This window comes from Artemia franciscana, chromosome 13, assembly GCF_032884065.1.
Source record: "Artemia franciscana chromosome 13, ASM3288406v1, whole genome shotgun sequence".
NCBI classification, from domain to species: domain Eukaryota; kingdom Metazoa; phylum Arthropoda; class Branchiopoda; order Anostraca; family Artemiidae; genus Artemia; species Artemia franciscana.
The window spans coordinates 36,975,482-36,991,391 of NC_088875.1; the positions used below are offsets into that span (position 1 = coordinate 36,975,482).

Consider the following 15,910-nt stretch of genomic DNA (forward strand, 5'->3'; position numbering starts at 1 on the left):
TTTACATCTTTTATTGTATGGCATTTTGGACTGATGGCTGAGCAAAGCGCCATGCTTGAAAGAGTTAAGAAAAGAGCTCTAATAATAGTTTCAAAGCAGGCAAAAATGTTGTATGAAGTTTAGAGTGCAAACTCTGGAAAAAAGAAGAGAGAACCTCTGCATTTTAAAGAAAATCTCTGATCCAACCAATACACAAAAACCTTTTCCCCCTTCAATCCACAACAAAACGACTACCGTGCAGGGTTGCAGTGCATGTTGAGAAACTTCAGCCGGTATGTTGTGCCCACCAGTGGTTAGCAAAGAGTTCTATACCTAGTTTTATAAAAATGTCTAAAAAATGTCAGGAGGATTTATAAGTGTTTTTTTTTTTTTGCATTGCTTTTTAATGTGACTGTGCCAAAGAAATTTGGCAGTGCCATGAAAACTTTGGTGAAAATAAAAGCTTATCTATCTATCATCTATCATGATGAAATACTTTGTCAATCTTGAACTGCTTGATCATTGGGTTGAGGCTTGGCTTCTTAAATTTAATGCTGTCAAGTTCCATGTCATTCACTTTGGCAAAACAAAGCCTTGTTGCTCTTAAATTTTCTCAAGTCACCCACTTTCCTCTGTAAACAGCTGATGATGGTGATACAAACTTTATTGATGTGCTGTGACCTAGTTTAAATTTATCCAACATTTCCTATAGACCGAGTGCTTCTTTCCCAATGTGTTATATACTAATGGATGCAGAAAAAAACGCTTAACAAAATAATACCATTTTCGTCTTATTTTGTTTTTAATTAGACAATTACTTTATTTGTGATAAGTGCCATGTCACTGAATTAATATTGATTATCTTTCAACTGTTTTCTTCACAGTTGTAATAAGTGTTGCCAATATTATGCCAAAATCGACAGTAACAAGCGTTGGCGTGTCTGATGAATTGGGAAATAGACCTGAAAAGCGCGTTCGAGAAAGCCCCTCCAAGTCAGACCGCTGTATGAAATGCCTGACAGGCCTTGACGAGAGTTCTAAATGTTTGCAGCGCGACTCTTGCAGCAAATAGATTTGTGCTGTTTGTTTAAATTTGAATGATGAAGAATTTGCTGCATTGAGCTCGGCTACTAGTACGCTTGAGTGCGCATGGAACTGTTTTAAATGCCTTACAAGCCCACCAACTCATGCCTCCATTGTAGCGGACATAACATCTGCCGTTTCCGCCGCCATGTTGCCCTTCCAGACAACTATCACCCAGACGCTAACTGAACTGGTCAATAGTACCATGGATACGTTGAAAGTAGACTTCAAACTTTTAAACACTAAAGTGGTTACTACTGAGCAAAACCTCTCCACAAAGTGTGATGAAAAGACTACTCGGTCGATTGCCCGAGAAGAAATCAAATCAGCTAACGTCTCAGCCCTGAGTGCATCCGATATTATACAAATAGTGCGAGCTGAAAAGAATCATGATAATCGAAAATTAAATATTGTTGCACTTGGAATACCAGTGTCTGGTGAGCCATCTATTTTTATTCAAGATTATTTAGTACAGCAGTATTACATCAATCCTGGCGAGCTAATTAATGTTAGACGTTTGCCATCTCGTCCAAATTCAACCCCATGCCAACGTCCTCCACCAGTAATTTTTACTGTGTCCTATTTCGAGGTTAAGAAAAAATCCTTCAGAAATGGTTTGAGCTCAGAGCGGACATCCAGTTTCAAGCCGACCAATCCAGGGAGGATTGCCTTAAACATAGAGAGCTTGTTCAGCAACTGAAAGAGAGAAAAGCATCAGGTGAAAAAAATCTTGTAATCAGGAACTTAGAAATCATCATAAAAAACGACGCAGACCTGCTGCAGACTGCAGTTCCACAGCAGGAGATGATTTTGAACTAAGCTGTAATGTTTCTCATCTGGACAGACTATTGTCACCAGATGAGAGTGCAAATAGTTCGTTTGTTTCAGTTGATGATGATGTTTCATGTATTAGTGGGTTGTCTTCAAGTAGTTCCCATTTTTCAGAGCTAATTAAACAGTTTCTTCTGGTGCTTCATCAACTGAACTTCTTTCTGCTGGTGCAATTTTTTCTATTAAATCATCTCAGCACAGTGCAACCAAAAGTGCAACTCGTCATAAAAATGATATTGGAAAATTAAGGATTCTTAGTGCGAATGCTGATGGTCTCTTCAACAAGAGTCCAGAACTTCATCTCCGCCTAGCAAAAGAAATAGTTGATATTGCAGCCATATCTGAGATATGCCCCAAAAATGTGAAACAGCCTCTTACAGCCCAAGCACTTGAAATCAGTGGATACCCACTCATATCTAACATTGAGTCCGATGCCTGCAGGAGAGGTGTTGGAATATATGTAAAAAGCAGTTTCAAGGTAAGCACTTTGATTCCATCTTCCCATTGCTGTGTTTGGGTTGAGAATGTCTGGGTTAGACTGCAGTGTGGTAATTCTACAACAGTGGTCTTGGTAATTCTGCAATGGTAATTCTACAATATTATCAAAGACTCTTGCAACCAACATGTGGTGATTCTTGGAGACTTCAATTTTCCCGATTATGATTGGGTTGATGGTTCTGTTTTTTCAGCCAAAGAACAGGAATCTCCATTTCCTACTTGTCTGTCTGAACATTCGCTGTTCCAAACTGTCGACCAGCCTACAGGGTACAGAGATGGTCAAGCATCCAACATACTGGACCTGGTTATTCTTAATAATCCAGATTTGTGGACTAAAAATGAATTTCTTGCCCCTATTGGTAACAGTGATCATGCTGCTATCCTCACAGAATTGCTCTTGTCTACTACTCAACCTCTTCCTAAACAACAAAAAGTTATTGATTACAAGCGTATCTCTGAGAGACTTGCTGACTTTGATTGGGATACCATATTCACTTCAGATATCAAAGAATCTTGGCAGAAATTCAAAGCTGTATTGCTAGTTTTTGACAAAGCTCACACAAGAACATTTTGGAGGAGACAGGCAAAAACACTACCCTTCATGACTTGTCTAACTAGCAAACTACTGAATAGGAAGAATCAAACCTGGAAACACTTAAAAAAAAAAGAAAACAGATGCAAGCTATCAGAAGTATCAAAAGGCACGGAATGAGGCCACCAATTCCATCAAACAACTGAAGAAGAGACATGAAGAAAGGTTAGCTGAAAATATAAAAAATAATCCCAAGCCGTTTTGGCAGTATGCTTCTGTTAAATGTCAAAATAGGCACTATGTCCCTGATTTGACTCATCATGGTCAGACAGTTCCAGACCTAGCTATTAAAGCCGAGATCCTAAATAACCAATTTGCATCAGCTTTTACATCAGAAACTGCTGGTAAGCTCCCAGCTCCCCCCTCATATATTGTTACTCAACCAATGCCACCTCTTGAGCTGACTGAGGAGTCTGTTATGAAACAGCTAGCTTTGTTGGATGTAAATAAATCTGCAGGGCCAGATGGCCTCCAACCCTGTCTCTTGCATGAGTGCAGAACAGAAATAGTATACCCACTTTCGAAGCTCATTAGACTATCTCTTGATAGCTCAAAGCTTCCTGCAGAGTGGAAAGTGGCATATATTACCCCCATTCACAAAAAGGGAAGGAAAGATTCTGTGGAAAATTACCAGCCTATTAGTATTACCTCTGTTGTTGTTAAGCTTCTTGAACATATTGTCAACAAAGCAGTTATTGAGCATATCATCTTCTTAACGGCTCTCAACATGGTTTTCAATGCAACAGATCAGCTGACACTAATCTGCTTGAGTCATATGACTATATTCCAAACTACTGGAGTTGGGAATCCCTGTTGACATGATCCTCCTTGATGTTTCAAAAGCATTTGACAAAGTTTGTCATAGGAGACTTGAGCTTAAGCTACAATCTATTGGTTTGGAGGAACAAATTCTTAAATTGATTCTGGATTTCTTGAGGAATCGTGTTCAGCATGTAAGACTGTTTGATGCAGATGGCAATCCTATTCTCTCCTCCTCTCAGAATGTTATCAGTGGGGTTCCACAGGGTAGTGTTCTTGGCCCCACCATGTTCAAAATTTTCATAAATGATGCTCCTCCAGCGCTTAGCAGCAGGATGACATTATATGCTGATGATTCCAAGGTAATTGGTCCAGCTAGCACTCTTGAAGATACTTCCCAACTTCAAAATGACCTTGATCTCCTTAGCGTTTGGGCGAAATCTTGGCTACTCAATTTCAATGTGTCAAAATGTCATGTTTTACACTTTGGGCACAAGAATATCAATACAACTTACTTTCTTTACGGTCAGCTCCTTTCTCCAGTGTTGGAAGAACGTGACCTAGGAGTAATTGTTGACAATGATCTTAAATTTAGCACTCATGCAAAGAATCTTTTTTCTCAAAAAATACGTTAAAATACTTGAAGATGTCAAGAGAAGAGCAACTAAGATGGTGAATGGACTGCATGAGCTACCTTACCCTACAAGGCTATGCAAGCTGAAACTCCCAAATCTGGTTTATTAGAAGAAGACGGGGTGATGCCATTCAGGTTCATAAACTTATTAATTCAAAGGCACTTCCTGGTCTTCTTCCTCTGGCGTCTCAGGATTCTTGTAAAAGGGGACATAACTTGAAGTTATCCATGCCTTTCTCCTCAAAACGGCAACACACCCATTTTCTTACCAACCGTGTTGCCAACCTCTGGAACAAATTACAGCCAGATACCATTGCTGCCCAAACCACAGACAGCTTTAAGAACCATCTTGACAACGAATGGTCAAAAAAAGAATGGAAGTATAACTGGGAAGCACTCGAATCAGCATCAACATCAAACCACTAGTCAAGTGTATGTATTCAACTATGTGTCATGTGTTATCAACTCCGGAGTTTCTACAAGGAGAAATCCTTATATTGCTCCAAGCTGCAATTTAAGGTAATGCATAGTAAGATCTTGGAATTGCTATTGACAATGAAATAAAATTTAGCACTAATGCTAGTTTGCTGCTGGTGCAGGTTCAACCATGAGGCTGATTAAGCGTACTCTTTCCACTTGTTCCCTTAAAGTCATCAGTCTTCTGTATAAGGGACTTTTTGTCCCAAGCTTGAAGTTGGAATGTCTATAGCCTCCTCTTATTTAAAAAAAAACACATAAAAGTGCTAGAAGATGTGCCACCAAAATGATATCTGGCATGTAGGAACTTTCCTACCCTGCAAGACTGGCAAAGCTGAAACTCTCAACACTTATATAAAGGTAAAATAAAGGAGATGCCATTTTAACCTATAATTTAATTAGGGCTGATATACTTTCAGCATTATTTCCCACAGTTCATCCTAACTCAAGATGTAGAGGTCATCAGTTGAAACTTAATAAGAAGCCTACCTTATCCAGAGTCCACAATCAATTCTCTTCCTCAAGAAGCATCAAATGATGAAATAAACTCTCTGAAGAAACTACTACTTCTGAATCTGTGGACATCTTAAAACAAAGACTGGATACTGAGTTGTCCCCCAGGAAGCGTAAAATGAACTGGGAAGCTATGGATCAGAGTAGTATACTGAACACTAAATAATCCTGAATACAGCTCAGATTGTCAACTCTGACAATTTTCAATTTCTAATAGCCTGTATTTCTATTAGTCATACTATCATGTCTTTTTCTATTTTTTAAATGATACTTTTATTGAACACTTCAATCTAAATCAATTAGGCTAGGCAAAGCAGTTTTCATGGGTGAAGGCTGCAAAAAACATATTTAAAAAAAAAATAGACATGACACATCATAAGATGACAGACAAAGCAGACAAATTATTTAGGAGTAGAGCTACAGCCTATTTAAACCATTGGGGAGGGGGGAGGTACATGGTAAAAAATATAAATATGATATTTGGGAAGAGTATAAAATATACAATATTGTTGTAGAGTAAAATACCCAGAACTCTGACAGATAATCATCATAGCTGTCTAACAAACTACTGCTTCAACAGATTAATTACTGGGCATAAAATATTTATTATATTACCAAGGAAATAGGGTAATTATTTAGTTTCCAGTTCAGAGCCCTTACAAATGCTAATTCTAGAAGTGCATCCATTTTCAGATTTCTAAAATCCACTTTTTAGCTTCCTAAAATCCCCCTTCAACAAACTAAAAATGTGTAAAGTGGACAGGGTTTTGAAGTTTGCCCATATTTAACTGAAGATTAGTTAAATATTGTATTTATGTTGTATTGATTTGAAGAAATGTCTTGTGATGCAATGGAGATTATACAGTTTTTCAGTTCTTGTTTTAAAAGATTCTTTGGCTATGGGAAGATTTCGCTAAAACAAATTTGGTTGAATAGTGATTCTTGCAAGTGAATATTACCTACATATTGAAGCAAATTAGTCCATGAGCCCAGCAGGCAGTGGGGCACGGTCTGTATTCTGATTGGCTGAATTGTTAGTTCATATTTATGACCTACTTTTTGTTTGCTCTTTCAGGCTTCAGGCCAAATAATTATTCAATAAATATAGAATACAGACCTGCCATGCTGCCTGCAGGGCTCATGGACTAATTTGCTTTGCTCTATTGGTAATATTCACTTGCAAGAATCACTATTCAACCAAATTTATTTCACCAAGGCCTTCCCATAGCCAAAGAATCTTTTAAAACAAATTTAATCTTGAACTGAAAAACTGCATAATCTCCATTGTGTCAGAAGGCATGACTTCAAATCAACACAACATAAATGCAATATTCAACTAATCACTCTTTTTCATGAGTTCACTGGCTAGTTCCAACTGGAAAGTGAAAGTGGATAATTAGCATTGATGGATATATAAGCTTTTTAATTATCGTTAGACTTATTACTATACACAAATTACCAGTGATGACAGGAAATAGTATTCCAAATTTAATTTTATTCATATTTTTCAACCCTAACATTTCTCTTGGCTTCAAAACCCTGCCCACTTTACACAAATTTAGTTTGCCCAATTGGAGGAGGAGGGTCAACCAGAAATGGATGCACTTCTATAGAATTAGCACTTGTAAGTGCTCTAAACTGGAAACTAAACATTTACCAAAAGTAGATTGTTTCACTGTTGGATTTGTCTTAATTTCCTTGGTAAAATTCTAGTTAATTGACTTCTTTCTATCTTGGAAAGGATTTAGGTTAGGAAAATGAAACTTTCAGGGCTGGGTCTACAGGCTAAAGTATGTCCCGGGAAGGTATTTTGAAGTACCTACCTCTATTCCTTCTCCCTATAGAAGGCCCAGATCTTTGATGACCTTTAAAAATATGTGTATTATAAAAGTGAAACCTTGCAAAATAGATCTTCTGCTTAATTGAAGTACAACAAAATTGTTTTCAGAAATTTGCTCAATCCCATTTTATAAGGTTTAAAGATATGCAAATACATTTCCTAAATTTTGAAAAAAAACATTGATTTGGCTCAAAATTCTACTCAAATAACAGGATTTTTTTCAATTGAAAGTAAGGAGTAGCATTGAAACTTAAAATGAACAGAGATTATTATGCATATGAGGGGTTCTAAAAATACTTTAGCATAAAGAGCAAGGTATTTAGGAGGAGATAAATACCTTGCTCTTTATGCTATAGTATTTTTAGTAATTTCAACTATTTATTCTACAGCCTTTCTGATTCAGGGGTCATTCTTAAAGAATTGGGACAAAACTTACAATTTAGTGTAAAGAGCGAGGTATTAACGAGGGTATAAACCCCCTCATATACATAATAAAAATTTAAGAATATAAAAGTTTGTTATATAAGTTAATTCTTAAGTTACGTATATTTTTTACTAACAAAAACATTCATTAAAAATTAAAATTTATAGTTGCCTTTTTATGTAACCGAAAAATTGCAGGGCAACTAGGCCTCTTTCCCCACCCTTTATTTCTCAACATTGTCTGATCAAAACTAAGAGAAAGCTGTTTCTGATCAAAACATGCATTAATTCAAAAACATTCAGAAATTACATAAAAAAACTAGTTTTTTTAACTGAAAGTAAGGAGTGACATTAAAGCTTAAAACAAACAGAAATTACTCCATACATGAAATGGGTTGTCCCCTCCACAATCCCTTGCTCTTTATGCTAAAGTTTGTCTCTTTGCCACAATTCTGTTTTTTAAAACAATTAAAAGTTTTAGCGTAAAGAGCAAGGGATTGCAGAGGGGACAACCCATTTCATATACAGAGTAATTTCTGTTCATTTTAAGTTTTAATGTCACTCCTTACTTTCAGTTAAAAAAAACTACTTTTTTTATGTAATTTTCAGAACTAAAGGCAGAGAAAAAGCAACTAGTAACTGAAAATTTAGGTAAAATGTTGTTTTGTCAAAATTTCAGGTTAGGTTAGGTAGGCAAATTTCAGGGCCCTCTAGAGGGAGAAGGAGTGGAGGTGGCTACTTTAAAATACCTTCCTGGGACATACTTTAGCCTGTAGACCCACCCCTGAAAGTTTCATTTTGCTTGCCTAAACCCTTTCAGAGATAGCAAGAAGTCAATTAACTAGAATTTTACCATTTCCTTAATAAGAATATGATTAGCTTGAATATTTTGCTATGAATAATGCTGAATACTTTAAGTGGGCTATATTGATAGTCATTAGGTATGCCCAATCTTGGACACATATTTGAAGCTTGAACCTAACCTTTAAAAACGTACTTTTATCTTGTATTAAGGGTATTAATATCAGAACGATGTCTCTGACTCATAGAAAGACCCATTCTTGACATATTTAATCTAAGACAAGTGTCCATCTAAACCTAAGTGCATCATGTCCAATATTAAGTACCAGCTTTATATTTTAAGAAATCAATTTTAATCTAGAAACAATATATGTCTGAGATAAAGCACTGTCAGATTCATAGGGTCTTACCTTTTCCTGGTTTTTTGCATTTATACTTGTTGCTAAAATTATATACCAGTGTTGGCAACAAATGCTGCATATAGTAATGCCCGGACAAGGCGTTTTTCCCTAATAGTAAAAAAGGGTCGGCATTGAGAATTTCAAAAATAGCAATGGCAGTGAGATTGGTGCTTAACCCCACGTTTAATATAGTTTAATGTAATTAATTATAGTTATTTATTGAACAAGAACCAAGAAAATTACTACTGAGATTAAGTGAAAAACAATCTAAGTGCAAATTCCGTTCAAGTATTTAGACCGTGCAGGTTGAAATTAAAAAAGAAAGAAAAAAAAGCATTAGGCTTAAAAAATTCTTTGACTTAATTTTTACTCATTCTTGGATTAATTAAATTATCTTCTTTTCTTTACAACCTATTTTTGTGAAAAGTTTTAAAATTAATCTTGGTTCGTTTTAATTGACAAAAGTCTTTTCTATTGGTTAAGAAAAGAATATTAAAAAGAAATCGGTCTTTCTTATCACGGATAGTAATACGCGTTACCAACAATAGGTTAATGTACAGAAAAACTACTAGGAAAATTGTTTCTAAAAATTTAGTAGTCATCTACCACAAGATAGGTGCAGTGGTATAGATTCACAAGCAAAGTATTGAATAGATGTGACTGTATTTCGGCCGCTTTATTGATCACCGAAACATGTAGTGACAGAAAATCGGCAACTCAGGCACACGGACTCGCAACCAGAGTGTTGAGTCGGTATCTAGATACATGTACTTAAGTAAAGTTCTAAGTATATAAATGCATACTTAAAGACATTTTTGAAAGTAATTGAAGTACATACTTAAATACATTTTTCATGTACTTATTGCTACTTAAGTACTTGGTACATTTTTGTCTTGAACTTTTCTAAAACCGTCTAAAAATTTGAATTAATTTCAAAAATTTTGGGCTTATTATAAATGAAGAATAGAATTTTTATTTAGAACTGCTAAGTGGCTATTTTTGAAGCCGTCAATTTTAATGCAAATCAATTGTGATGCTAAAGAAGTTACTTGCCGTGTGAATGTGCGAAAATCTAGTCCAAATACGAAATATCTCATACAATTTTTAAAATTAGAAATTTGAGTTGTCATCTTTATAGCTTGAATTGGTTAGGCCATTTTTTGTGGCATGTTCACCCTCACTCGCATCTGGCATTTAGCAGATGCGGTCAAATTTAAGGAGGAAGCAGAAAAACATCATTCTGAAAGAAAAAAACTCCTAATGGATGATTGAGTAAGTGATGAAAGCTTGGAAGAAGGGGCACCGCAAGATTCGTGTTCAGTGGAGAAATTTTTTTAGAGAAGACTGGTTAAACTGAGTAAAAGCCAAGTTGATGATTTGATAGACAACTATGTAATTGAGTCTACTTGGCTTTCAAACACAGTTGAGAAACCTACCTTCATAAAATTGGTTCAAGGGTTAGGCCCATTTGCAACCGTAATGACACAAAAAGCGTTATATTCATATGTTGAATGGAAGTATATAACAATGAAAAGATTCTGGACTGAACTATATCGTGAAACTGTATCTTTGCACCACTGCTAACCTTTTCAGCACACATTACAAAAGCTGCATAGGTGTTACGATCCATTGGCTTGACACTGATTATGGAAAGATGTCGGCTGCAATTTCTTGCAGGTTTTTTATTGGAACCTATGATTTTTCTTCTGGTGCTTCCCATCTAAACATAATCAATGAAGACTTTATGTTATGCCAGAGAAAAATAGTCAAAACAGTTACGGATAATGGCAGCAACTTTGTTAAAACATTCAGGGAGTATGCTACCCCATCAATGACAGAGATAGAGTGAACTGCCAGTTTTTAGAGTTCCGGAAGATTTTAAGATGGGTTTTACTGCAATAGAGGCACTGTTACCATAGACTATTTTGGTCACATTTTCGAAAACAGCGTAAAGGAGATTGACGGGGAAACTTTTTATCTCCCAGATCATTTGAGATACTGCAGTCATACTCTGAACCTGGTTGCACAAAAATATAGCGAGCAAGCATTTGTTAATGCTTTATTTTAAAGACTTTATCAATCCTCCATGTCCAAGTGTCAAAGCATATGGAATGCAACAAAGCATAGAACAAAAGCTGCCAACGAGTTTTAGGAAATTACTGGTAGATGCTTAGTCATATCAAATGCTACACGGTTAAACTCTCTCTATGATGTAGTAAAGCGTATTGTAGACATATTTGATGCTGAAAAGTTACCCAGTGCCAGTGATGAACTGAAACTTTCAAAATTGATGCCAGTGGAGAGGGATCTGCTTAAGGAGTATGTGCTTATTACAGATCCATCATGCCAAGTCTTAAGTTTTTTGCAAGGCAACAAAAATTGCTGTCTTGGTGCTGATTCGCCAATAATTTATGGTTTGGAGGTTAAACTAAAAGGATTTAAGAATATTCGTTTTCTCAAGCATGCTTTTTCATTTTAGATGGTTTGCATTAACGTTTCTTGAATGTTTCCTCAGTAGAATTGGAAGAGAAAACCTTCAGTGAACTATTCATAGCTACTTGTTTTCACCCGATGCTTGTCTCCAGCGATAAGTTGGCTGAAGGTGCTGGAAAGTCTGTTACAAATGATACTAATAATTTTTTTTTCGTTTATGGAAGATGATGATACTGTGAGTGATCGAGATGTAAATATGGACACTAGTCTCAAAAGCTGAATTCTTTAAATTTCTTCAAGATATGAGGATCCTCAATTCTCTGAAAAACTGCCCGAAAGTTGGAAAACTGTAAGAAATTTAATACCCTCTCCGGTCATCTGCATTTATTGAACGCCTATTTTCCGCTGCAGAAGATGTATTGACCACAAAAAGAAACCGCTAAGAAGATGCTAATTTTATGAAGCTTTTCGTACTAAAAGTAACAAAAGATGTCATAACTCCTCATTAGAATATAGTTTTTTCAGATATATTTTCTGAAGTAGTGGGATATTAAACTGTGCTATTGATCATAGTGCTATGGCAAACGTTTAGACGAAGTTTTCTTAGTTAAAGTTCTGTCTTCATTGACAGCTTCTGGCACCAGATTCCGGATTCTGGACTAATGAAGACCAGTCATCTGTTGACGGATCTGTCTATCTGTCTAAAATGACCTGTCTTCATTGGTCCAGAAATCAGAATCTGTCAATGAAGACTGAACTTCAGTTTTTTAAGAAAATGTAACGCATTGTTCACATTCCTGGGATTAGCAATGTTACATTAATACATCCAAATGCAATAAAGCAGCCACATAAAGCTAAAATTTTGTTCATTTTGACTTCCATATCTTTCTTGGCGCGTCGACACCACCAATTAAGTATTCTTATTGGTCATGCAAGCGAGAAAATATAAACAAGCTTCATTTTCCTTCTTCCTCTTATCACGCCAACGTGAACAATGTTTAATGCGGCGTTCAGACGGGCTACAAAAGAAAATAAAATTCTGACAAAGGTAGAAAAGCCCATTTGAAAAAAATAATTCGAAATGCCATACTTATTACGTCACATGTCATGTTCACCCAATGAAGCCGCTATGATAGTTTATAGGCTACTGGTATAATTCCTGAAAAGTTTATTTTTATTATAATGAATGAGAACCTGATTTTTTCCGTTTTTTTGCTAAAATAGTTCTAATATGGTTTAAGCTGAGTTGTTCTGGGTGGTAATCAAGGCCGTATCCAAGACTCTCGTTTGGGAGGGGTTTTACTGAAAAAAATTGTTCGGGGCGGGGGGCTACCAAAAAATCCTCCCATGAACTTTTTCTATTTGCCTCTTTTTGATGATTTTGAAAGTTAGTGAACCATTTCGAGGGGGGGGGGTAAACCTAGTAACCCCCTTTGGATACAGCCCTGGTGGTACTAGTATGGAGTTCATTTTCACTTCTTCAGTATATTCTTTATCATACGAAAAACGCCTTCAAGTACAATTTTCTTTGAGTACATAGTACGTGTATGCTTGATTATAATTTTGGTTGAGTACTCGGTGTTTATACTTTTAGAGTACTGGACCCAACACTGACCAGATATTCAATTATATTTTTAAACTAAATCTAGCTTAGAGAGTTTTTTTTGTGCCACAGACTATGTCTGCAGCTGCAGGCAGTAACGTTCCCAACAACGTGACGTTGTAGCCATGTTGACTTTTGGAGAAAGTGATTTTGCTGAAGTTAAAGAATCAGCAAGCGATGTTTTCTCAAGGGATATTTTCTTATGATAGTTACAGTGCTGTGAGTTAGAAACCAGCTTCGTGAATACTCTCACTGCTAAGTCAATTAAATAAAAGAAAAACTAGTTTTTTTAGCTGAAAGTAAGGAGCGACATTAAAACTTAAAACAAACAGAAATTACTCCGTATATGAAATAGGTTGTCCCCTCCGCAATCCCTCGCTCTTTACGCTAAAGCTTTTAATTGTTTTAAAAAGTAGAATTGTGGCAAAGAGTCAAACTTTAGCGTAAAGAACGAGGGATTGCGGAGGGGACAACCCATTTCATATACGGAGTAATTTCTGTTCGTTTTAAGTTTTAATGTCGTTCCTTACTTTCAGCTAAAAAAATTGATTTTTTTATATTTAATTTCTGAACGTTTTTGAATAAATGCATGTTTGGTTTTGGCTCTCCGCACATAAATTATTAAAATGAAATTTGTATATTAATTCTTTTTTTGGTTAAATGGCTTTCTCTTAGTTTTGATCAGACCATTTTGAGAAATAAGGGGTAGAGAAGGAGGCCTAGTTGCCCTCCAATTTTTCGGTTACTTAAAAAGGCAACTATAAATTTTAATTTTTAACGAACGTTTTTATTAGTAAAAAATATGCGTAACTTAAGAATTAACTTACGTAACAAACTTTCATAATCTTATATTTTTATTATGTATACGAGGGGGTTTGTACCCTCGTTAATACCTCGCTCTTTACAGTAAATCGTAAGTTTTGTCCCAACTCTTTAAGAATGACCCCTGAATCAGAAAGGCCGTGGAATAAATAGTTGAAATTACTACAAATACTTTAGTATAAAGAGCGAGGTATTTATCTCCTCCTAAATACCTCGCTCTTTATGCTAAAGTATGTTTAGAACTCCTCATATGCGTAATAATCTCTGTTCGTTTTAAGTTTCAATGCTACTCCTTCCTTTAATTTGAAAAAACGTTTTCATGTTTATTTTTCATTGTTTTCATATAGTAATGCTAGAAAATCCTGCGCCCTTTTCATTGAACTTTTCTTCCCCTATGACAGATTCCTCCAAGGAAAGATCCTCCAACATAGCCCCCTCCCCTCAGCCCCACCCCCAAACAAAATATAATCTCCCTGAAAACGTCTGTACACTTCCCAATAACCATTACTATATGTAAACACTGGTCAAAGTTTGTAACTTGCAGCCCCTCCCCCAGGGATTGTGGGGGAGTAAGTCACCCCCAAAGACATAGTTATTATGGTTTTCGACTATGCTGAACAAAATGGCTATCTCAAAATTTTGATCCGTTGACTTTGGGAAAAAATGAGCGTGGGAGGGGGCCTAGATGCCCTCCAATTTTTTTCGGTCACTTAAAAAGGGCACTAGAACTTTTCATTTCCGTTAGAATGAGCCCTCTTGCGACATTCTAGGACCACTTAGTCGATACGATGACCCCTGGGAAAAAGAAAAACAAAACAAAAAACAAACAAACAAATAAACACGCACCCATGATTTGTCTTCTGGCAAAAAATATAAAATTCCACATTTTTGTAGATAGGAGCTTAAAACTTCTACAGTAGGGTTCTCTGATACGCTGAATCTGATCGTGTCATTTTCGTTAAGATTCTACGACTTTTAGGGGATGTTTCCCCCTATTTTCTTAAATAAGGCAAATTTTCTCAGGCTCGTAACTTTTGATGGGTAAGACTAAACTTGATGAAACTTATATATTTAAAATCAGCATTAAAATGCAAATGCTTTTCATGTAGCTATTGATATCAAAATTTAATTTTTTAGAGTTTTGGTTACTATTGAGCCGGGTCGCTCCTTACTACAGTTCATTACCACAAACTGTTTGATCTCTGCGTTAGATATTGCTTCGCTGCAGTTTCTCAATACTGGCTGACTAGCTAGTACAGCAGTGCATTATAAGAAAGCTTACATTGGTACAACCATATTACTCACAAAAATCTTTTGAGAAGATTAAATATAAAAAACTAGTTTTTTAACTGAAAGTAAGGAGCGACATTAAAACTTAAAATGAACAGAAATTACTCCGTGCATGAAAGGGGCTGTTCCCTACTCAACGCCCCGCTCTTTACGCTAAAGTTTGAATCTTTATCTCAATTTTATTTTATTAAACAGTAAAAAACTTTAGTGTAAAGAGCGGGGCGTTGAGAAGGGAACAGCCCCTTTCATACACGGAGTAATTTCTGTTCGTTTCAAGTTTTGATGTCGCTCCTTACTTTCAGTTAAAAAAACTAGTTTTTTTTATATTTGATTTAGGAACAATTTGAATTAATGCATGTCTGATTTTGGCTCTCCGAACATAAATAATTAAAACAAAATTTGCATATTATTTCTTTTTTCTTGCCTAAATGGCTTTCTCTTAGTTTTGATCAGACAATTTTAAGAAAAAAGGGTGGCTGAAGAGGTCTAGTAGCCATCTAATTTTTCGGTTACTTAAAAAGGCAACTAGAACTTTCAATTTTTAACGAACGTTTTTATTAGTAAAAAATATGCGTAACTTAAGAATTAACTTACGTAACGAACTTCGATATTCGTATATCTTTATTATGTATATGAAGGGTTTTTCCCTCGTTAATACCTCACTCTTTACACTAAAGCTTAAATTTTGTCCCAATTCCTTAAAAATGACCCCTGAATCACAAAGGCCGTAGAATAAATAGATGGAATTACTAAAAATACTTTAGCGTGAAAAGCGAAGTATTTAGGAGGAAAAGAACTCCTCATATACGTAATAATCTCTGTTTGTCTTAAGTTTTAACGCTGCTCCTTACTTTCAGTCGAAAAAACTTTTTCATATTTATTTTTTCATTGTTTTTTATAACAATGCTAGAAAATCCTGCACCCCCTTCAT

At 35.8% G+C, this 15,910-nt stretch overlaps 1 protein-coding gene across 1 annotated transcript in view; it reads right to left on the reverse strand.

Annotated features, from left to right (window-relative positions):
* LOC136034312 (uncharacterized) overlaps positions 1-10,461 on the reverse strand; it is a 40,912-nt gene extending 30,451 nt beyond the window's left edge. The window contains exons 1-2 of the mRNA XM_065715448.1: positions 10,417-10,461; positions 8,841-8,939 (exon numbers count right to left, since the gene is read on the reverse strand). Of these exons, the coding sequence (XP_065571520.1) occupies positions 8,841-8,939; positions 10,417-10,461 (144 nt within the window). The remainder of the gene's footprint in view (positions 1-8,840; positions 8,940-10,416) is intronic.
* Between the last annotated feature and the right edge of the window lie 5,449 nt (positions 10,462-15,910).